We start from the raw sequence: 24,033 nt of genomic DNA, 5'->3' as shown, positions 1-24,033 counted from the left end.
TAGAATTCTTAAAGAATTCAACGGTTAAAAGGATTCCCCTACCAGCTTGAAAATTTATCTAACCTGTAGTGCCTAAAATAGGGGAAAACACTGCAAGACAATCAATGATCATTTATTAATTATGCTTACCTGGCCTTGGTACCAGCTGTTTTTTTGGTTCATATGCATGTATATCCATGGGTTTATAAGTAGTTGACCAGACCATTTGACACCGCATCCCACTGTTTTTATTTGCAGAATGTATCCCTCTAGAATTCCAATCTGTCCAATAAATTTTGTTTTCATATAACGTCAAAGCAAATGGATGAGCTTGATTTGCCAAAATACATTGACTTGGAGTTTTAAATATTCTCTCCCGGTTTGAACCATCAAAATTAGCTTTAGCTATATAAAACAATTTTGCATCTGTCCAGTAAATTTTCTCTGCACTGTAGTCTATTGTGAGCCCATTGGGCCGACGAATGTTTTGTCTGACAATTACGGAACGATTAGAGCCATCCATTTCAGCTCTCTCTATCTTGGGTTCTTCACCCCAATCTGTCCAAAACATGAACCTGAAATTATAATTTGAGAGACAACAATTTTTTAGAAACTTTTAACACCATTGTTATTCTAACAAACATCAACTACTGTAATTACACTTAAACTGCAATGAAAAATGGACAAGTCCTTTATTTTAAATCATTTATTTTCTTTACAGAGAACTGCTCTTGTTGCTCTCAATTTGGTGTTAAATGCCTTAAGTACATTTTCTTATTCAACAGCAGAGATTGAGAGTGCTGTGTGCCATGTAGGATTCAACCCCCAAATGAAGTTCTTTGAAATCCTTTGACATTTCAGCAGCCACAATTGTCTAGTACTGTACGTAGGCCCTTGGAAAAACGGCCATAAAGAGATCTTTCAAGTTACATTACCAAGGCAATTTCAGGGTCAAAGTTAAGTTGATTCAAGGAGTAAGATTCAAAATCCATAATTTTACCGCAGTGATTTATCAGTGACCAAAAATTTTAACACCAGTTTTGTGACTTCTAATCTTAAAGTCCAGCAATTTATTTAAAACCTGGATTGAGTCAGCACAGCCATAAGTTTACGGTTAAAAAACATGGTTGTTTTAACAGATGAAGGACAAAAACGCCTTCATATTAGTACTGTAAAGTGCACTGATTACTCTTCACGTGAAGTAAACAGCTTTTCAGTTTGTTTGATTTAAGTGACAACTGGGTGAAACTTTTTCACTACGTTGTTTGATTTTAGTGACACATAAATAAAACTTTTTAATTGCATTGTTACCTGCAAGATACTGCATGACTGAGACACACAATGAAAAGTTATATCACTAACAAAATACCGATGTTTCTTTTCTTCTAGCCTAATCAAATACAACAATGGCCCATAGTTTTTAGAAATGGCCAATAATTTTAAAACGCCATTGGCCATAAACTCAAAAGCCTATTCTCTGTAACAGTGTTCATTTGTTTGAGAATTTACTGGGCATACATCTGAGTAACATCTTTCAATATCCATACGTAACTCAAGCTCTCTTTTAAAGTGACCAGCATTTTGTTGTATAAATTACAATAAACAACATTACTATTCTTATGGTAAAGGAGAAAAAGTAAACTTGCAAAATAGGAAATAACGAAGATCTTCAGATAGGATGAACTATTGTCCAAGGCCATTAACAAAGCTTTCTTCAAAGCTCTCTTTATATGAGACCATAGATTATTCAAGAATAGATATTGCATATCAACAGATTTTCAACAAAAACCCAAGCCCTTCACTTATGCTCCAGGTTTTTACAGAAGACCAGCCCCTCATTAACAACACAGAGAGAAATAAAACTTGCTTCAGAGGACAATGAACACTAAAGAACTAATTAAGTCTATAATTTCAAAATGTTAACTCATTCCACAACTACTGTATTTTGGGCAAACAAGAGAATCTTTCAGCTAGAGTGAAATTCACAAATAAAATATCTTCTCTGAGTGGTTCTCTCAGATTGATTCTTTGACATGACTCTCTGGCTTTACTCAGTGAATTTCAACAGGGGGCTACAATAACAAAGAAAGCTTAGATTCCAGTAAGATTCACAAGCTCTATTTGAAAATGGTATTGAGTTCAAATACTGGATGCATGCAACAAATTCTTTAGGGCATATTCATCACTCAAGAGATTGCTTGGAGAGACATTCATGGCAACACTTGTGACCTTCAAGGTTCGCTAGAAGCAGGCTAACAAAAAACAATGATAGATAACTGTTTGCCCGTCGAAGTTCAACGCTTAATGTATTTTTAATTGAACACAGTTCATTAGTCTTTCCTCGTCGAACGGCTGTGACTAAAAGTTGGATGGCGACGTGGGGACTGGGACTTGGGACTCGAGGACGTGAGACTCAGGGACGTGAGACTCAGGGACGTGAGACTCGGAGACGTGAGACTCAGCGACGTGGGACTCGGGGACGTGGGACTTGGAGACGTGGGACTCGGGAAGGTGAGACTCGGAGACGTGGGACTCGAGGACGTGGGACTCGAGGACGTGGGACTCGGGGACGTGGACGCGGGAACTCGGGGACGCACGGGACTCGGGGACGTGATAAACAAACAACACCTGACATTTGCGCTGATTTTGTAGAGTGTAATTTTCGGTGGTCTCGATAAAGCTACTATATGCTGGAGAGCTTGTTAGCAGTAGCCGATGGTTTTCAGCGTCCATGGTTCGGCCGGAGATGTTTGCTTGCCTATTTGACCGTGAGAACTCTGGGTACAGAATACTTTCAACGCAGGGGTCTTGAAACTGTTAAAAACATCGTGAGCAGCTATGGAGGACTTTCCTTGTAAGTACCTGTGTTTTCTTCTCGATCCATGCCTTATCCTTGTTAAAAAAGGAATAAGAAAGAAAACACAGTTACTTACCAGGAAAGTCCTCCATGGTTGCCCTCGATGTTTAAAACCCCTTGCGTTGAAATTATTCTATACCCAGAGTTGTCACGGTCAAAGAGGCAAGCAAACATATCCAGCCGAACCATGGACGCTGGAAATCATCGGCTACTACTGACAAACTCTCCAGCATATTACACCTTTCTCGAGACCACCGAAAATTATACTTTACAATTTCAGCGCAAAAATCAGGTTTGTTTATCACGTCGCCGAGTCTCCACGCGTCCCCGAGTCCCCGCGTCCTGCGTCCCACGTTCCCGAGTCCCACTTCTCCGAGTCCCACGTCTCCGAGTCTCGGTCCACGAGTCCCCGTGTCCCACATCCTCGAGTCCCACGTCCTCGAGTCCCACGTCCTCGAGTCCCACGTCCTCGAGTCCCACGTCCTCGAGTCCCACGTCCTCGAGTCCCACGTCCTCGAGTCCCACGTCCTCGAGTCCCACGTCCTCGAGTCCCACGTCCTCGAGTCCCACGTCCCAGTCCCACGTCCCAGTCCCACGTCCCAGTCCCTACGTCCCAGTCCCACTTTTAGTCACAGCCTCGTCGAATTTAATAAGAAGCACCAACTTTAAAAAAGCAAGCTATTTACAAAATATCGAAATCCAAAATAACAAGTTCTCCCGAAGCCAAGCAAAACCTTCGTTGTAGAAAAATTGTTGACGATTTTTCTAAAACTCAGCACAAAATAAACTGCAGTTATTGAGTGCAACAAAACAACACAAAGTCTTCAACTTACCCCTTGAGTGGATCCACCGCAATCGCCCTTGGAAGACCCAAGTCTTTCCACAAGAGAACTTTGCGATAGGATCCATCAAAATTTGCAACTTCGATTCTGTTCGTTTTCCCGTCAGGATCTCTACGATCAGTCCAATACAACTTTTTTCCTACCCAATCTACGGCTAATCCTTCGGGCCTTTTCAAACCCACAGATATAACATCTTCAACTTTTCTTGAGTTAGGACTTCCCGTCATACGAATTCGTTTGATTTTCTTAGCCCTGACATCCGTCCAAAATATGTATCCATCTTTGTAGCTGAAATCCACCGCGATAGCATTCAAAAGACCAACAGCTACGATAGTTTCATTTTGGTTCTTTTCATTTGGTCGTACTATTCTGATGTCTCTCCGGTTTGCGTATAAAATCCTTGGAGAAGTCGCTGTAAAAATAAAGAATTGGATTAGAAGAGTTGCTGGCACGAAACTAGAACTAAAGAGTAAATTACCTGATTCATCACAAGCAATTTCTTAAAGACCAATCGAAGATAATTAAGTTAATAACTCCGTTTAGCGAAAAGAAACGTCTGGAAATATTTTGTTTTCATCGTAACGGCCAAAGGGTTTACACCTGAAGAAATATAAGTTAAACATATCGCTTTCAACGGGCGTCATTACTCTGTAGTAATTCATCTCCGATGTTCTCCGAGGATTTGCTAAATGTTTTGTAAATAAACATGACAATAAAAGACTACTACTTTTCATGCAAGACGCACGTAGCCGGAAGCTAGCTTCGGGTTATTAAATCAAATGTGTAACATCGCGTACTTTATTCTTTATCTTCTCTGATTAAAGAGTATATCAGTCCTTTGAATCAGTTCGAATTGTAGTGCGAGGGTTAAGCTAAAGACGAATGTAAACTTTTCCTAAAATGCTCAGTGCATACCAAACCAAACTCAGAGCGATCGGATCTCGCGTGGGGAGAACAGGTATTCTGCCAACACTTGAAACATAAATCTACGAGTTTAATTCCCTCACGCTAGGAAAATTATACTCAACGATGTCTCATACAGAGCTTTTACTCTCGTCTTGCAGCATTCGTTCATCCTAGGCAGGTATTCTGAACATACAACGACCAAAAATATATCAAGATACCACGTGCAAATGAATTCACGAGAGCAATGTTGTTGTTGTTATCTTGTTACTCGGAGAATTTCGATTCGCTCTTTGCGGCTTCTTCAACTTTCCCATGCATACAAATTGGTGTTTAGATCTTTAAACTACCAATTCGGGGAGGAGAAGAGATCAAATCACCATCTGAAAGCATCTGTGAATAAAGCCATCTAACAATCTCTGCACTTACTTTAAAGTCCAATCAATAATGGCTCAAAATGGACGACAACTACGGGTGTAAATTACAAGTTTTTAAGCACTAAAGATCTCTAAAAAAGAATCCAAATTCAACTGGTAATTGTCTACGAGTGTTTCTTTGTTTAAAGGAATATTTTTTGTCACATGAAAAGCGAATCGACACAAGCAAGATGGAAATTTTGTCCGCCAAGCGAATCAATATCATCAGGCAGAAAATGACACATTCGCATAGGTATCGATCGCACTTACCTAAAGATATCCTATAATATAGGCAAACCAAGCAGATTAATGCTTTGAATTTCATCCTACGCTATCGGTCCGGTAGCTTTACCATTAGAGACAGTCGTTAAGTGCTCCAAGGGGCAAATCAAACCACATACATCCACGAATCGACTTTCGAAGCAAACGGAAATCAGATCTTCACAAATAGCCTTATACTCGGCATTGTGCCAAACGTTTAAAGCGGAGAATTAACAAGATTGAGGAAAGGGGCTTTCTATAAGGTGTTTAATGATCCTGAGCGCTTAATGAACACAACCTCCTTGCAGCCAAAGGAAATAACTTTTTGATGTATTTCAATAGGGCATCATAGGACAACGTGAAATCAAATTGCAGGGTCCGAGAAAGGCGAGATCCCCGACAGCAAATTATTTATGTTTCTACTCCACGTCGCATTTTCATGTTTTATGTGCTAAAGCAGATATCTTGCGTCGCCAGAAAAGGTCCACACATCGAGCTACTCGCAAAGTTCCTAAAAAAAACGAAAATAAATTTTTAAAACCGCCGTCGGTTCGTGGGCGTCGCAGTCGTGAAATATTAATTTTAAAAACTCCTGTCAAACTTGCAAATATAGAGAAGTGCTATAAGCATCAAGCATTGATCAGTCATAACAGCACCCTTCCTGAAAAAGAGTTATTTGTGCTTTTCGCGACGGTTTTTCTAGAGGGGTGTGAGGATGAAGAAGGTGAATGTGGATGTGGATGGTGGTTGGGCGTGGCGCTGAGGCACTTAGAGCGGAAGTCCGCCGCAGAGATGATAATCTCGACCCAGACGAAAAATAATGAACAAAAATAGAAAAAATACACTTTGAGTGTTCATATATTTGGCCTCATTGTTGATAAGCATCACGAGCTGAGTAAGAGCTTATCCAATGACATTGTCACAACAGAAATAAATTGCCAAGTTAATGCATCCGAGATTGAGTTACTTGATCACCGTTCACGCGCAATGATAGTCTTCAACGGCCCAATTAATAACACTGACAGTCTTAAGAACTCCTTCATCATTAGCCATAGTATAGGTTACAGTATTTAGATAGTTTTTAACATAAATATATACTTCTGAACCTCTTTGTACCTTTATAATATCATGTTTTATGCTTTTTTATGAATCTTAGCTCACTTGGGTCAGTCACATAGACCCCCAGAAATTGATTTTGAATAAACGAGTTCAACTTCTATCTCTCCTTTCATCATCATATCTTGTTGTAAGCCAAATTCTTGAATTCCTGTTGATATTATTTTCAGCGACGATGTAAAGGTCATTCAAAGCATGCGATAATCCAAAAAAAGCAAGTAAACTTTTAATTATATTTGAGGAGTAAAATAAATCAATGTATGGAATGTAACCATTGTGCGTAGATTTCATTACTCATTTTTTAATAATCCTCGAATAAAATCTATAGAAAATATGATAAAAAGCCTATATTGCGTCATGGGTTATACTCTGATTATTTCAGCTTTTATACACAAGCTGCTAAAAGCGCGCAGCATGAAGTTCAATCTTTTCCCGTGAAAGTTCTGCTTCTGGTATATTAAAGAGCCTTTACTGGTGTAATTTTAGAGGAAACCGAAACATTGCCCTCCGCATGTCCTTTAACAAACGCTACACATACATACCGCATTAATTCGACTGAGTGCCCTTGGCGCTAATTGAATGTTTGGAGCTTGATAGTGGCCGCTTATTTGAGGTGGGCGCTTCTCAAATTTTCATTATTTTCCGCAAGTAGTAAGTTTATTTCGCAGAAAAATAATAGATAGTAACAAAACGTTCTGTTGTACTATAAACAACGAATTTAGAGATTTGGAAGAAGTAACTTTTCAATACCCGTCTTGTGCACTTTTTTAACGGGGGGGGGGGGGGGAGAGAGTGGTGAACATCACCAACTTTTTTTTTTTTTGGTAGGTGCAATTCAAAGCATAAAAGACCATAGTAGAGTTCCGCTGACTCGAACTCCCAAGGGATACAAAGAGTAGTTCGAGTTTGCGGGAGGTTTGAGTATTGACTGAAAAAAAAAATAAGGACAAGGGGAATCAGATCTTCTCTGGGTTCACGGGGAGTTCGATTTAGCGGATTTCTATTGTAGTAAATGACCCCCTGGTGCGAGAATCGCTGCGGCACCCGCCAAGTTAGTCCACTGCCACTTTACGCGATGAAAAAAGAAATGAACCTACTGATGCGGGTTTAGGGTAATAGTCAAGTTTACGTATTTGTTACAGAATCAAAGGAAGTTTACACTTAAAAATATAGTATTTATGATTGCATTCAGTATTTCTGAGAGACAATTGTTCAAGTGCCACTTTTCTTCTCTTTAATCTTCATTCATTTTTGCCACAGTGTATGTTTTATTGTTACATTATGATTTTAGCGCGTTAAACAGAAGTGTTCGTATCTATTCAATGCTTACTCATATAAATTAAAGCCAAGCTATGCGTCAGCACAACGCATCGTCAAAGCAATTTCGGGATCAACGTCAGTATTTAAGCAAAAGCGCACCTACCCTCTCCTAACTTCAACAATAGTCAACTGATAACAAGTTAGGGTTAATGTTGGGTTAGGGGAGGGGTAGGTGCGCAGTTGTTCAGATACTGATAGATATAGTCCACGGGTCGTTTCTCAGAAGAGCGATTCTTTACGTTACTGTTGGAAATTTAAAAAAATTTTTACTTTTAAATTTTTTTTTGGTGCAGTTTATCGCCCAATCAAAGGGGAAGGGGGAAAATCTATGTTACCGACGGAAAATTTCACACGCTTCTGAATCTTTTTAGCAATCATCTTGAGCTACTTCAAAGTATTCCATTAGCAACGGGATTGGCATCTCATTCTATTTTTGCCACTTCCTCCATGTAGGCGGCCAAAACCTTGGTCTGTTGACAAACACAATGAGGATGAATTCAATATTCCATAATATTGTCACAATGGAAGGTAACGTTAAGTTACTTTCGCTTAGTTTCACCTCGAAGATTTTCAAATTCACAAATATTCTTCAAAGGTGTCCAATTAAAAACACTTCTTGTACACAAAAAACTGTACCAACTTGAAATAGAAATAGGCTCGGTTACATTTCTCAGAGCCCAATCTTCCTTTCGCGCAGAGGAAAACCAGACCAGAGTGAGCGGAAGAAATCGAGCCAAAGGGAATGATATCAGTTGTTAAAAACATGATGAAAGGCGATTGTGGGCGATATCCAGCAGGATATCTAGTGGGAGGTGGAGGGTGTTATGCTACCCCTAAACTCCCATGATCCTCCCTAATATATAGATGTAGCCAAGCCTAAAAGCGGAGCTCGCGTTTTTTTTTCCCGCACGTCCCAAGGGCACAACGCCTTGCCCCGGCCAGGACTAGAACCCGGGTCGTCCGACTCGGAGCCCAGTGCACTGACCACTGGACTACTGGACAAAGCCGTGGCGTTGGCGTGCCCGCAGTACAGTTGACCACGCATGTTAAAAGTAGCACTTTGTACGGTCGTACGGTCGTAAGTCCAAATTTTTTCGGCTTGATGGGTTACTACTACCATTTTGTATAATTATGGGGCTACGCTCTGCGAGCTCCGCTATTAGTGTACCTTTCCACAGAGATTAGTTATAAGAATTGAAGCTATATCAGAATTTATCAATATAAAGGAAAAGCATACTAGGTAAGAAGTATTAACAATTTGATAACGTTCACCGAGGGATAGGCCCAATGGTCTGCCATGAATGCATGTATCCGGTAAATCAGTCTGTAAAGCTGACTGACATCGTCTCTTGGCTGCGTAAAAACGCTTAACATACACGTGAAACTGACGTGCATACATGCCGGAACTGAACCCAATTCGTAAGGCGAAAAGCTCCTGGGATTATTGCAACTCATCTTTGATGGACTCCTAGTCCATTGTGGGAATCCGGGCCTACTTCTTCTTATCATTTCGATGGCAAATTTAATGAAAAAGCTAAAATACTTACTCCTTCAATGTAGTTCTTTCGATCCATCTTTTCATTCTGTGAGTGCGCGCCATCATCACACGCTCCAAGTGGCAGCAGCATCACATTCTTTCCAGTGGCTTCCTGTAGGGTTAGGGTCACCGGGATGCTTCCACCTTCACGGGTCATGTCGGGCTCAGAACCAAATACTTTAAAGAAGAAATAAACACGGTACTGACTTATAATCAAGATGACTGATTGTGTGACTTCCGTTTTCTTCGCCGAGCTCAAAAAATTCGTGGCAGTTTTCTCCGTCGTGCAATGGTCACGTTTAAACGTGACTCCAGTTATTACTGTCATGCATCTATCACGTGACAGAGCAATCAAAACATAGCATTGCCTTACACTAAAAAATTGTTGATTGTGTACCTGTCATAAGAGCCTTCTTTGCCGCCTGGTAGTTCCCGTGGTTGAAGTCACTCACCCATGGCCGCCCTCCGTGTCCCATGCTCACACTGGAAGAGCAATAACAAGAAAAAAAAAGAAGTTTAGATTGCTTCTGTGAGATCTTGACGAAATAAATCTGCATACAGAGCTGACTCTCCTCACAGCCGGAGTTTATCCCTGTTTCTATAGCATGAAGCCACTAAAAGCATTTCTTCTTCTCTTGGACGGACGCTGGGCCATCAAAAGTTAACCCCCCCTCCCTCCCCTTCCCTCCCCTTCTCCCCAATTCATTCAGTTACCCTGTTAGTTCTTTGGCACCCATTTATACGATTGCGAGGAGAGAGGCTCTGTAGGAGTGAGGTGGTATGAGCAATGCTGCTTAAGTTACACAATACCATGATAAAGATTTCTCGTCAAGATTATTTTTGTTACTATATAAGCCATTGCACGTGTAAGAATGGTAAAGAAGAAGTGACGAAGAAGCCCATAACAAAACACAAGGTTCGTACTAACAAGAACTTAATCTCAAATAGTAACAAACGCATTACCAAAACAAATTATCTAGTTTTATTTTTCAATTCTTTTTCATTTACATAAAAATAAAGTTTTAAAATTATAAGCATTTGTGAAAGTAATATATGGCCAACATGATATGTAGTCAACGCTAAATAATATGGAACATAAAAATAGACCAACCAGACAGAATGAGTGATGAAATATTAGTGATGAAATGAGATAAGCGTCAGAGGATCTCATTAAACGCGAACGCAGTTATGATCGCGTGTTATACGTGATCAACTTTCGCTATGCGTGATGAGCTCGTGAAGCAAGATAAAATCCCGTCAACCCTTTCATTCCCAAGATCTCATTAATAATTCTCCTTACCGCTTACATTCAGATGATGCTAGTGCGCACAATCTGGTATTTGATCAACTAGCAGTCCTTTAATTGATATTTTCCTTCATTCTTATCACTTATCTTCTCGATGTTGTGTTGATATTGTCTGAACAAAATTCTGTCTTGATCACTTACGGGAGTTGTTAAAGTATCAAAGATCGCTGTAAAGTAATTTAGTATCAAAGTGTTGAAAAATCACTGTACAACATATATTCGACAGGTGAATTAACTTGCGCTCCACGCCAAGCCTTGATATCACTCTTTAACATGACTAAGTTCTTCCAAATACGCGGCTAGGGCTTTAGTCTGCAAAAGAAAATAGTAAAACAACAATAATGTTAATAACTTTAGAACTCGACATCAGCTATCAAACTTCTCTTTAATTAATGGTAGGTTGGGGTTTATTTCAAACCTCGTTATTGTCCAAGCTATGACGCACTTTATTTTCTCCCGCTCTCTTCATCAAGAAAATATTCAGAAGGGGCGAGTGTAAAAGGGTTGGGGGGGGGGGGGAAGGGTGAGACGTGGCAACTGGAACTCTGCTAGATAAAAAACACATGACCCACCCCCATGGGTCGCTGAAAATTGAGCGACCCAACCCTCTCAAAAACTATCGCTCTGACGAAGGGTTAACGCTCGGAACGTCAGCCTTTAAACTCTTTACGGTGGCCAACTTACGTTATCAACTCAGTTGATAGCACTAAATTACCCTGATATACTCTCCCACCGACGCAGCACCACAGTTTCTTTAGAGACTTACCCCACTCTCAAAAATTGATGATCAACTCTCTCTCAGCTCCAGCCCACACTAACCCCATACTTTCCCAGCAGTCGCTTACGATATTTTATATAACAGGGAATAATTTTATCCCTACTCTCTCTCGTCACTTGGTAAGGCCAAAGGTATGTACTTAACAAATAACATAGCACCCCTAAAATAAAGACCATATAATTGCTTTTGATTTTAACGGTCGCGCACAATCGATTAATAACCCGGCTTAAAATATACACATCCTTGTAGGCCATTTCCGAGAAGACTAAAATCTCTCTTTTCAATCGGGGTTTAGTGCAGAGTCGTGGATACGCGAGCGACGTTTTACACTGGTCCACTCAGTCTTAATTTGAGAGTTAAAGCTTTTCAGAACCAAAAAATGGCCTATAGTCTTGTTTTTAACAACAACAGAAGGTTAAAAAAATCAGGAGGAAAAGCAGGTACTTACTCCTTGGATGTAGTTGGTGATGTTTATTTTCTCGTTCTGGGAGTGCGCGCCATCATCACATGCGCCTATCGGTAGAAGTACGATGTTCTTTTGCAAGGCGTCCTGTAGAGCCAAGGTCACAGGAATACTACACCCGTCACGAGTCAAATCCGGATCAACACCATGAACTATTTTAAAAAAAACCCAAAGAAAGACTGAGTCCTTTCTTAAGAAATTTCGATCTTAAGATGAGAGATCAATCTCTGGCCCTCAGTAATTATAATTCACGTTTCTGAAAGAGCTAAGTAGTGACGTTTCTTAGTTAATTTATGCGCCGTTCAAAACCACACTGTAAAAACACATAGTGGTAATATAACCTTGTAACCAGGGCCCTCTCTCTTTTTCCCTCGAGAAAGCACTTTCTCTGTGGAGGAAGAGAGAGGGCCCTGGAAATGAGGTTGAGAGGAAGAAGAAAATATCGTGACACCAAACGAATCACAGCGCCATACCACAAAAAGAAAAACATCACAGAGGGCCAGTTAGGACTCAGAGTAACAACAAGCAAACTGCTCTAAGCGCGGAAAAACACGAGGCAGTAACCGAATAGCGATTGGTTTTAAATTTACATTTGACTGGTTGAGGAAGTGGCACGATTTCTCGGGAAAAATCACTGAGTGAAATAAAGCTAAACGAGAGCAACCCCAGATTACTTTCGACAGCACATAGAAATCTGCTCAAACAAGCAGCAAGGATGCCAAGAAGCAAAATGAATGGTTTCAGATAGAGACGATTTTAAGAAAATCTCATAAGAAAATCAAAAGTATTTTTTTCTTTACTTAAAGAATATGGAAAAAAATCCAGATCGTAACTTACCAGTTTTCAACGCTCTTCTAGCCGCTTGATAATTGACATGATTGATGTCACTAACCCATGGTGGACCACAATGATGAACGCTGACCCTGAAAGTGTGTCACGCGGACGTCTTTACAACTCTGTCAACCCGAGCAACGATAAAACGACAAACAGCTGAAGGTCCGTTTGGGCTCCGAAGCAATTTTCAATTATTCTCTAACAACTATCGGTTCACAGGCGCAGAAAAATTAAACTGCTGACGCAAGTTAATGAAAAGAAAGTTGCCTTCTACTTTCGATCTTTTTCTCTATTCCAATCGCCGAATTAAAGCTTAAGAGTGTCCAATTTGATATCCTGTGAAGAAGTATAAATGCAGTATTCGGGAAGATGTTTACAGAACAGGTGACTTTGAAAGCCATAGTGCAACGGGTTTATTACTTAAAACCTCTTACGAAGTTATCATATTTTTGCATTGTTTCTTCAGAATAAAGCTCACTTATCACTTGGAAAAAACGTGTGATTTATGATATGGCTTCTAGAAGTACCGAGACAGCGTGCGCCTCGAGGAATGGTTGGGTAAAAAGAGAGGGGACTGGGTGGGGTTCCACTGCAAGGCTGGCTGGGATACTTGCAAAGATTGGAGTCTTTTTCGTATCAAAGATGTTTCCCTTTCGATAAAATAATAGGGCTAAAACTGAAACTAAAGTTACGGTAGGATTTATCTTTTAGGACTCTTTCATTAAGGGACAAATATCGGTCCCATAATGCTCTTGTAACCTTTAAATCAGCTACATTTTAATAGAAAATAAACGTCTATCGAGGGAAAAACTAATTAACAAGGGAATTTAGGAGTGGACATTCCACACGGTGGCTCTTCTCGTCCACTGTTTCCAGATCGAATTGAAATTGAGAATGTTGGTTTTTTGCGGAGGGAGGAGAAAAACCCGAGGACCCGGAGAAAAACCCGAGGACCCGTAGAAAAACCCGAGGACCCGTAGAAAAACCCGTGTTGCAAGGACGAAAGCCAACAACAAACCCAACCTAACTGTCACGCCAGGTCCGGGAATCGAACCCGGGCAACAGCGGTGGAAGACTAGTGCTCCAACTTAAAGCTCAGAGTGTGTTTAAAGCAAGGAACACTTCTACTCCGGGGACCCTTTCCCTGCTTCCGAGGTTGTTCACTAAATGAAGCGTACAGTCTCCGAGAAAAATAACATTCCTTAAGACAATTGAACAATGTAGCTAACTTACGACAGTGGGTTTGGACTTCCTCTTTGCTCATGAAGTTTCTTGATGTAGTTGCACACAGTCTCGTCCACCTCTTCTGGCGTCATATCAGGCACCAAACGGATGGAGAACTTGCCAATCACCTGAAAAGCAAAACCAATTACATCGAAAACAAAAAGACACCTTAGCCACATCACAAATAATAGGTAAAGCGCGTCAGAATCGCCGAATTGTCATCAGTCATTGCACAAAGGGCAATGATAATGAGTCTTCCCATCACCCTCAGCGAGTATTACGGCTTCCTCTTCAAAAAATTAGAGGGGGAGGGAGGAGTTCAAATTTAAATTGACGTTCTTTCCCAGTGATAATTGTGGTTCTTCATCTTTTGATAAGTAAAGCTTCAAATTTACATACCTTTCTGGGAATAACTGTCTTTGAGCCAGGCTCGTAAAAGGCTCCTTCGATGCCTGAAATTCCAGGGAGATAAAAGTTTGAAAACGCAAAGTTACGTGGAGGGCAACTTCAAACCACTCCTACGAAGCTGGTACTAACTAACTCAACTTTGAGGCTTATTCAATTAAAACAAGCTAAAAATATTAAGATACATTTACAATAGCAAAGTGTGTCAAGGAAAATTTTTAGCAACTTGTCTACGAAAACTTCCTCATAAGAATATAGTAGAAATTTCGGTCAATTTGTCAAGTATTCAATTATCTACTGCAGATCGTATGGTGTATTTCATAACCCTCGCAATACTCCCTCCCCCAAAATTAAGATTTGCGAGCGCATAGGAATAATTTAGAATACGGTCGAATGTCGGCATGCTCGATCAAATATTTCAACAGAACAGAATTGAACAGGATTGAATTTAGACGTATTTGGGAACCTTTAGTGTGTTTCATTCAGAACCATACTAGACAAATTCGACCAGACAATTTTAATATGTGACAGGCTCCTTGATTAGAAACTAGCCCATCGGTTTAACTTCGACTAGAAGCAAGTGGGTGTCATGACGAGCCGCGCAGGGTTCCAGACAACGTTCTCTCTTGGGATAATTTTGTTTTATCAACTGAGTTGAAATCGGTAAATTGGCCACTGTGAAGAGTTTCTAAAGCTGAAGTTTCGAACGTCAGCCCTTCGTCAGCTTTGGAGACTCTTTACGGTGATCAGTTTTTACCCCTTTTCTTGAATATTTTACTATCTGAAACAACTAGTTGATGTAAAATAAGCAACTCGATCAATACCGTGAATAGACAGGGAAGGGTAACGCCAACGACGCATCAGCACTTCCTCCTTAGAGTTATGAATAAGTTTTTTATGACCAAGGTCCTGACGATACTCCTCCTAAGGAAAAGAAAACAGACCAGGAAGCAAAGTAATTTTAGCGTCATTGAAAACCCATAAAATAAGACTATAGGCGAAAAGAAACCTAGAAATGCTATGCTTCGCTCTACCAAGCACAAGAATTGATTTACAAAACTGGCCCCTCTCTCTCAACCGTGCATATACCAAATTAACTGCGAATCGGTCACTCGGCTTTCCCACGCCTAGACCAGTTACGTTCATTCGCTTTGACTTGTGATTGGCTCCGTCTGATAGTTACATCATACGCCACGATAAGGCCCCAAAGAGCTTTATACAGTACAGTGGGGAAATACGGGCTTCTGATTGGTGTATCTGTACCTCTCTGATTGATTGCGCGGTATATCAACGTGCATCATAACTTCTCGCGGGTGAAGAAACGTTCGTGCTGATGCGCTAATAATAATAATTAGACCCAGCACGCAGACTAGAGAAGAAAAAAAAAACGTAAGCTTTGCTGTTGACTGACCTTGTCAAAGTCAATATCTGTATAAGTTGCTCTTTCATCGTCAGTTAAGGGCAAGACTTTGTCGTTGATCCCAGGAATCAAGATGTTCCCCTTAAGGTCCACCAAGTTGTTCAGGAGATAAATCAGATCCGTCATTGCCTCGTGTCTGTGTTAGAGAGAATGGTGTTCATGGGACAATTTCCAAATGAGTGCCAAAAGGATATTGCTTTGACAGGATAATTTGGTGTTATCAACAGAGTTGATAATGTCAATTGGTCACCGTAAAGAGTTTCTAAGCTGACTTCTTGAGCGTTGGCCCTTCGTCATTCGCCCTCACGAAGGGCTAACGCTCGAAACGTCGGCTTAGAAACTCTTTACTGCGGCCAATTTTACATAATCAACCCATTTGATTAAAAAACATTATCTTCTTACACTCCCCCAACGACACAGCACCACAGTTTCTTTAAAAACTTACACCCCAATACTGCTTTGGTTTTGCGTTTTTTGAGTCTATGACTGGTCCAAAAAACTTGCGCTATCCTCTCAAACGATTCCATTCAAAATTAAAATCAATTACGACTTGATCACTCGCTTTTTCTCGCGCTTCAGCGGGTAAATTGTTTTTACTCTGCGTTCTTATTGGCTCCTTGAGGTACTTTCCTGTATTCTGATTGGATGATGTTATTGCTTTAGTTTTGGTTTGATAGCGCTCACTCGGAACGCTCTCTATTGGGTTAGCGTAAGAGTTGGAATTTGGTGACAGTGGATTAAAAGTGGATTAAACACGACTAAACATTCTACTCCTTTCGGGGTTTATTTCTAATACTTTTAATTAGCTGGGGTCAAATTAGCGGCAGAAATTTGCAGGAAGCACACTTGGTAGCAGTTTACAGCGATTTCCATTGGCCAGGAGTCATTCACAGTCCTACTTGTCCGAGGTCCTTGCGTTTAAAGATCATTTAAGAGTGAACGGACAAGCCAGACCAGACTATCAATTAATGAAAAACCATCCAACTAGATCAGTCAATTCCTAAATTATATTGGAGATGAGATATTCTGATGTTTTTTTATACACTTAGGGAACTCTCTAAATAAGATTACAAGCATTCAAGAGAAAGCAGTTTGGAAGCAAGCTACTGAAAATAAGAAGGTCTTCTACTCACACTGTTCCACCAAAGACTCCAGAATGCAGATCTTTTGATGCACAACTAACCTCCACAAAAAAGTAACAGATACCTCTGTGAAAGAAAAACAAGAAAAGCAAAACTGTGAGAAAAAAGGTACGCTTTAAACTTGGATTTAACTGTTTCATTGTCTGTCCTGGGGCTTCCTCAGTGTGGTTTTATTCTTTGATGACCACTTTGCATGAATTTGTGTACTTACTGTGGTAAAAAAAGTATATACCTATGGACATCCAAAATGTACCAGTGGAATGGAAAATGCAATTTGCAATTGAGCTTTAAAGGCAATCCAGAATTGCTACAACATAACAAAAGTTTTTTTGCCGCACTTCAATCCGCAATTGTTGTAAAAAAACTTTCATTGCACACCTAGCCAATCAGATACAACAATAAAACAAATTGCAACTTGGTCACTTGCACTTTCTCAACGTGAGAATGTTAATACCTAGCTGCATCGTTTTTTGTTAAGCTATTGTGACAACATCTTTTTTTAGTCTTAAGATCCTCAACTGAAATACAGTCTGATCATTTGATAGTGTACTGTGATTTTACAGGTGAGTGAAGTCCTGAGAAGGACTGTTGTGGGTGGTGGTGACTGACATTTCAACAACCTGAATGGAAGTCATCATGAACGGTTGTTGTGCAACTGTTTACTTCATTCATTATCTATTCACTTGACTCTGATGATGACTTCTGCTCAGGTTGTCGAAACCTCAGTCACCACTACTGACAACAGTCATTCTCAGGGCTACACTCACCCAGACAATCAAACTACACTATCACATGTTACCCCCAGGTTCAAATCTTTATGGCCCAATGAATGGATAATGCAAATTAAATACATGTTACATGGTTGGTAAATTTGTTCAATCAAATTCAGCTGATAAAATGTTCGTCGTATTCCCATTGCACACACTATTGACCAGGGTTTATGAATTGCAGCATAGAAGAGTGAACTTTTCTTTATCCAACATCAACAAAACTGTTTTAAAAATTTCATTTAACAATTGATCATGCATCAAAGGTGCATTCAGCAAAACACTGAGCACATGAGAAGTTTGGAGAGCGCTAAAGAAGCTTAAGTTGTGCAAGAAACTCTTATGCGTCTTTCGTGCTCTCTGAACTTACTGCATGGTCCATTTCTCAATGAGTAAAAGATGAGCCAAGTGTTAAATCATATATTTCACTTTACCTCAATCCATAAGTGATACATGGCTTCCTTTTTCCCAACCAGTAGTTGTCAGAGATACAAACATAATCAACAGGCTGCAAATGTATGTTAACATTTTATTAGGGAGTTTAAAAAAACATGACAGCAACAGCAATGGGAACATCACTGAACAAAAGGTCTAATGAGTAGAACAATGGCTGTGCATGTGCATTATAAATCTTAAAATTTCTTTGTGTCTTCTGCAAAACAACGACATGAAATGACCAAACTTTGTGTCAATAACATCAATAACATACTGAACAAAAACTACATCCACTTAGGTTGAAATTTAAACAACAGCTTCCATGTAAGAACTGAGTATACTGTAAAGACCCTGGCTCAATTTTTTTCTGGTCTTTCAAGGGAGAAAGGTATTGGGAAACTCAGAACGTACATAAAACACTAACATTCAGTGTCTACTAAGAAAAAAGTTCACCTCAGAAACAGTATCACAGTAATCGTTTTAGACTTACAATTTTAAATATCCCATGGGTTCAAAAATTCTTATCAAGGCTTTTGTTGGGCTAAACCTTTCTGTAGCTGCATTTCCTAAATGTGCAGTATAACGATCATGTTAATCAAACCTTGAAGAAGGTGTCCTTCTTGCTGTGGATCAGCTCATCCAGACCCTCACTGCCTGATTCTTCCATTCCTTCAAACACAAACTAGTAGAAAAAATACAATATAGGCAGTTAACATGTTTCTGTTGAACAATTTGCAGGGTTATCATAATCATAATTATCAATTATCATACCTTGCCGATAATTGATTTTTGTTGGTCTCCAGCTCTTTTTAAACCTTTGTATACTTTGTATACTCAGTCACTGTTATTACTCACATTACTTCTAAGCGAACAATATGTTGACTTTCAAGTTATTCTTTGAACAGTCTTTCCAAAAAATGAGGCTTACCCTTAAATTGATTGGCAACTCATTACCAGTCTTCTGGTATGCTTCAATAGCATTCAGCCATGCAAGCACTGGACCCTAAATAAGTGGTAAAAAAGAGATGTGAATGGCTGGATGATTTCCAGCAGACCTGCCTTAATTAGTATTTACCATCAGCAGGCTGGCTCATATTACTTTCTTCCACAAGATCACATGTTACCATGCCATGAAAAGTATTTAAGGTTTCCTTGTCTTACAAATATTTCTTAGCCTTTTTAGACCTTTTTTTATTGAATATGTTTTATGTTTTTTTTTTCCTTCTTCTACCTTATCATCAGTGGATCCACGACCATAAAGCTTCCCATCAATTTCCGTCAGGGTAAAAGGATCTGTGTCCCATCCATCTTCCTAGAAAAATGTAATTCATAATGGATATTATTTATTTTTCAACAGATTTAAGTAATGTGGAGATATCACTGGTTAGTTGTTGGCTGCCAGTTCTACATGGCTTCTTGTACATCTTCTCAAGTAAATTTCCTCCATAAATGCTTATTACCCTTGACCCTGACATCAGTATGCATATTCTCCTTACTGTTCTTTATACATTTCCTTAAGCGCTGACATGGAGAATTTGTTTATCGAGCAAGAGCTCCTTTAGAAGGTGATAATTTCTCTGACATTGATGTTTCATTGAGGGTGATATTGTAAGCAGAAATTAGATACTTATAACTGTCAGGGGTCAAAGGCTGTGCAGATCGAAAGCCTAAGTACCCTTCAAGATATCCACCAGTTGTCATTTTCCTTCAGCACTTAATAAGCTGTTTTGCATGTCAACATATGCAAAAGTGGGGGGGGGGGGGGAGGGGGGGAGGGGGGGAGGAGGGGGGAGGGGGGGGAGGGGGGGAGGGGGGGAGGAGGGGGGAGGGGGGGGGGGGGGGGGGAGGGGGGGAGGAGGGGGGAGGGGGGGAGGGGGGGAGGGGGGGAGGAGGGGGGAGGGGGGGAGGGGGGGAGGTGGGGAAGGAGGGTGGGTCAGGAGAGGCCAGGAAAGGGTGGGAAGCAGAATCTACAACAGGAAAGCCAAGGCAGAAATTAAAAACTTTAAGGCAATCATTTGTTGTATATTTACTGTTTATCATTCAGCCAAAAACCTGTACCCAGCAGAGTTTTATTACTTTCATTTAACATCCACTGAGGCTAAAAGAAAATTTTATATGCGAGAAAACATAAATTTATACTCAGCCAGTGTAATCTGATACCTCACAAAGTCAGTTGCATTATAGGTCATGAATAAGATAACATGAAACATGCACAGAGTGTCAGCAGTTGTAGGAGTCGAAATTCCCCAGGAAACAAAATGAGTCAGGTCAAATGTCATAAGGCCATATTGATCAGCCTTGATATTTTTCAGTGTGACAACAGAAAATCAGTTCATAGAACACCTTGTTTCCCCAAATGCCTTTTGTTAACATCTGACGATCACCTACATGTCACTGAATTATACTGCTGGTGTATATTAATAAATCAGATAGCATATGTACAACTTTTAAACCTTTCTGCAGAGGTTTAGAGAAGATTTAACTTCTCAAAGAAATCTGAGTAGAAATAAGACAGATGATAAGTCTTGAGCTTGGTAAAGAAATAAAGAAAGACGTTTTTTGTCTTGTCACGAACTTGGGACAAAGAAAATTTAAAATATGATAACCAGCCAAACAATCATGCGCTGTATTGTTCTGCCAGAGCTTAACCTGAACACTCAGAAATGCAAATGGTTAGTTCATGGGTAGCGATATGAATCATTCCTTGAAGCCAGCTTTTATATAGTTCATCACTATAGCTACATCCGACAAAAACCAAAAATCAAACACAGTGGATGCAATTAATTAAAGAAATAGAAGCAAAGCCAAATTAGACAGGAGTGTTGAACTGTAAATGGTAAAATTGGCTCTTAAATTTCATTTCTCAATAGTATGATCCTGGTAATTTCTGGACTCCTAAATATATGCAAATACATATTTGAAACTGCAACTATAGCTATCAGTGCATAATGGACTGAGACATCCCAGTCACTATAGTGAGATGTTAGATGTGATAGTCAAACTGCAATAACCAGCTCAATGAAAACTTAGTGTTTTGTAGCCGGTAATAATGTTCATCTTGAGAAAATTACAGGGTGTACCTACCCTACCCACCAAAAGATTTGCAAGGCCAGAGAAAATTCAAGAAGGCAGGAGTAATGCAGTGAAGGGTGGGAGTTGGGAGGCAAAGGGTTGCAAAAGTACGGGAGGTGGGAGAACATGGTATGGGAAGTGTAAGGCTGTGAGCCCCCTGTCTCTGCCCCTCCCTCCCCCCCTCCCTCCCCCCCCCTCCCCCTTCACCAACTGGCTAAGGAAACTTTCAGAAGTTACAGTTCAGTACCATAATCACTTTTCTCCTTTTTGTGAGCTCCACTAAGGCCAACAGCCGAAAGAAAAACACAGACCCCATCAATCTTATCTTAAGGACTTAGTATACCTTTATGGTGCTCTTTGCACAAAAAATTGTTACCATGCTTTTTAAAGTGCAACCATACTAAACTAGATATAAGTGGACACATTTAAAAATGCACAAGCCAGAAAAAAATGGCCAAGAACAAAACACAATTACCCCAGACAGGTCTGACCAGTCTTCTTTTTTCAGAATTCAATTCAATAAAGCCACCCCATCTTGTGCTCATGTCAGGTAACTGACTTTGAATAACATTCAATTTACTCAAATCCACCAACCCAAAAAATTTACATAGTACTTACCAATTTTGCTGGTTGAACATCAAGATGCCCATAAACACAGAGCTGCAAGAGGCAAATGCTACTAAAATAATTGATAAAAAAAATATGTACCACTATTTCATTCCTTTAAGTGCTTCACTGTGAAATGGAAACCTTTATAAAACAGAGATACAAAGCATGCACTAAGTGGTTTAAAACCCATATATTTTTTAATTGGTTTACTTATAATAATAGTGCCTAGTTTAACAGAAACAATTGACTACACTTTCTTTTAATTTTTAAAAATCCTACATGGGTTAAAAGGCCAATGAAGTAATATACAGAGTGCAGTCTATCATGGATAAATGAACTGAATTAAAATTAAAAACTGGAGGTAAAAAACTACAGGAGCAGTCATTAAATCTTTATCCAGGTAAAACTCTCTGATAGAAAAATACCAAACCTAAACTTCCAAGTTTAAATTGACAGTTCAACAATGAAGACTAATGAGATAGTGACTCACTGTTTTCTTGGCAGGATCCTTTCCAAGTATTCCCAATAGTACTGGTGGCAATGGAATGTTGGCACCATGCTGCATGCCGAGGTCCGCTAACTCAACTTCACCTCCAAGACTTATCAGTTCCTGTTGAAGAAATTGTGCAGCATTACTCTTGTTGGAAAAAAAAAAATTGTGTGACCGCCATGCTGAAAAGTGAACTTTGACTTATGGCACAAAGTGATGTAAGTGATAAGGTGTAATTAAGTGAACTGCAAAATGTGCCAGTTGATCAGAAGAGATCTAAGTTATTATCAGTTGAAAATATAGAATGATTTGAGTTTTTGTGTGGTTGATTTTAACAGAAAGAAGCAAAAATCACCCGTGTTAGTTGTGATCCAAAGATTCCTGACACCCTGAAAACTGGCATGAAATTATTCTTAGACTTTTTCTTAATCAGTATATGCTTTTACTTCTCAAAGGACCTAGAACAAAATGTATCATCCTGTCCTGACCAATATAACTCAGTCAATAAAGATTTTATCACATGATTTTAACATATGATCTCTATACTTTCTTTATCTTGCTTATTTTGTTTGCCTTAGATCTTACAGGGTCAGACGGCTTTTTTGTTTTTTCAGCCCAGCACAATTAACATGCCTCAATATGTTTTTAAACAAAGGCCTGCATAGGGCTGGTCACATGATATAACAGGAAACTATGCTTTGCACATACGTCTTTCACTTGGTTGATCATCCTGACAATATTATCTCTGTATGGAGGATATGTCCATCCTGAGACACTTTGAATTGCAACAGCATCACTGAGCCTTTGCACATAAAGATCCTATAGATAAAGTTATTATACATTAGACTTACATGGAGAAGTCTGATTGGTTGAGAGCAGTCAATCAATTCACAATAACTAAAATAACCTGTGAAGTTGACATGTTCAAGTTTCCAAGCCCCTCATCTGTGCAGTGCTCCCAAACTTTTGCAAACTCACAGAAAAGTGCCCAATATTGATTGTCATGCAACTTCTCTACGCAATATCTTCCTCTTATTTAAAAAAACAAAGGGTGTTGAAATATTTTGATGTCACACCAAGTTCTCCTTAAAAATCGATTAAAAAATGTATAGTAGCTTAGAGTATGATTGCCTAAGGGTAAAAGTACCCTGATACTGGACATAGGGTCTTTATTCCAGCCCGTTGCAGAACTTATATTTTCTCGCTTCCGCCCTCACAAATAATCAGTGGCCTTCCATCAGTTAGAGTTACTGTGATACATGTTAAAATATCAAAAAAAACCATTGATGATTTAAGAGACCTGATTACCAGTAACCACCTTTCTTATTATTTTAGACAACTGGCGCTGTCATGAAGGCAAGTTTTTGGAACGAGTGGCTTAAAGTACCTAAAAGAAAAGCGAGATCACTTACCTGATGCTCGTCCACATAACTACGATATTTGCAAGAAATTAAAGCAACATTCGATCAGTATAAAAGGAAACAAATATGCGATCTACGTTTGAATAAAATTACCGTCATCCTAAAGTGTATTACCAACATAAAATCATCCAAACTTACTTGAAAATTGCCTTAAGGTTTGGAGAACGCCCCGTCATCTTGTATCATTCAAAGAAAAGTTAGAGTAAAAGACTTAGGTCAATCAAGCCGAAACAGGAAAACGTGGGTAGCACGAAATTCTTGCCTAGGGAGTAGAGTGTGAAATACTACTTTTTGCTCAGGAGAATATTTTTCAATATTTGCATACTTTAGATCTATGCAACACAGAAGAACAGTATATTTAACTTTTTCTTTTCTATACTAATTAACAAACAATGAAGTTTTGTCTTAAGACCTCAGAGATGTCAAGATAAAGATC

General features: G+C 39.6%; 2 protein-coding genes across 3 annotated transcripts in view; both read right to left on the bottom strand.

Annotated features, from left to right (window-relative positions):
• The window catches only part of LOC131779031 (low-density lipoprotein receptor-related protein 6), a 46,051-nt gene extending 40,556 nt beyond the window's left edge, over nt 1–5,495 (bottom strand). The window contains exons 1-3 of the mRNA XM_066171082.1: nt 5,268–5,495; nt 3,670–4,090; nt 130–554 (exon numbers count right to left, since the gene is read on the bottom strand). Of these exons, the coding sequence (XP_066027179.1) occupies nt 130–554; nt 3,670–4,090; nt 5,268–5,322 (901 nt within the window). The 5' untranslated portion in view covers nt 5,323–5,495. The remainder of the gene's footprint in view (nt 1–129; nt 555–3,669; nt 4,091–5,267) is intronic.
• Nucleotides 5,496–7,560: 2,065 nt separating this feature from the next.
• LOC131778904 (cytosolic non-specific dipeptidase) lies at nt 7,561–23,888 on the bottom strand. Of its 2 annotated transcripts, none has more exons than XM_059095388.2 (17): nt 23,736–23,868; nt 23,589–23,607; nt 22,885–22,995; nt 22,177–22,296; nt 21,696–21,737; nt 19,237–19,317; nt 18,934–19,008; nt 18,607–18,687; nt 18,005–18,078; nt 16,795–16,869; nt 15,653–15,797; nt 15,066–15,165; nt 14,236–14,288; nt 13,846–13,964; nt 9,629–9,714; nt 9,242–9,408; nt 7,561–8,164 (listed from the first exon to the last, which is right to left on the bottom strand). In XM_059095388.2, exons 1-17 carry the CDS (start codon nt 23,771–23,773, stop codon nt 8,117–8,119), a joined length of 1,434 nt encoding a protein of 477 aa, XP_058951371.2. In that variant the 5' UTR covers nt 23,774–23,868; the 3' UTR covers nt 7,561–8,116. The 2 variants fall into 2 exon arrangements, with proteins under 2 accessions (XP_058951371.2, XP_058951370.2); XM_059095387.2 differs by lacking the exons at nt 7,561–8,164; nt 9,242–9,408; nt 9,629–9,714 and adding exons at nt 10,225–10,849; nt 11,764–11,930; nt 12,616–12,701 and having other exon boundaries at nt 23,736–23,888.
• Nucleotides 23,889–24,033: the final 145 nt, after the last annotated feature.

Source organism: Pocillopora verrucosa, chromosome 8, assembly GCF_036669915.1.
Source record: "Pocillopora verrucosa isolate sample1 chromosome 8, ASM3666991v2, whole genome shotgun sequence".
Lineage (NCBI taxonomy): Eukaryota > Metazoa > Cnidaria > Anthozoa > Scleractinia > Pocilloporidae > Pocillopora > Pocillopora verrucosa.
This window is presented reverse-complemented; position numbering and strand designations above follow the sequence as displayed.

Coding starts and splice junctions, on each gene's coding strand:
- LOC131778904 (XM_059095387.2), bottom strand. CDS start 23,773: ATGACGGGGCGTTCTCCAAACCTTAAGGCAATTTTCAA. Junction 19,009..19,236: donor GTGGATCCACTGATGATAAG/GTAGAAGAAGGA, acceptor CCACTTATTTAG/GGTCCAGTGCTTGCATGGCT. Junction 12,702..13,845: donor GGAAGTCCAAACCCACTGTC/GTAAGTTAGCTA, acceptor ACACACTTTCAG/GGTCAGCGTTCATCATTGTG.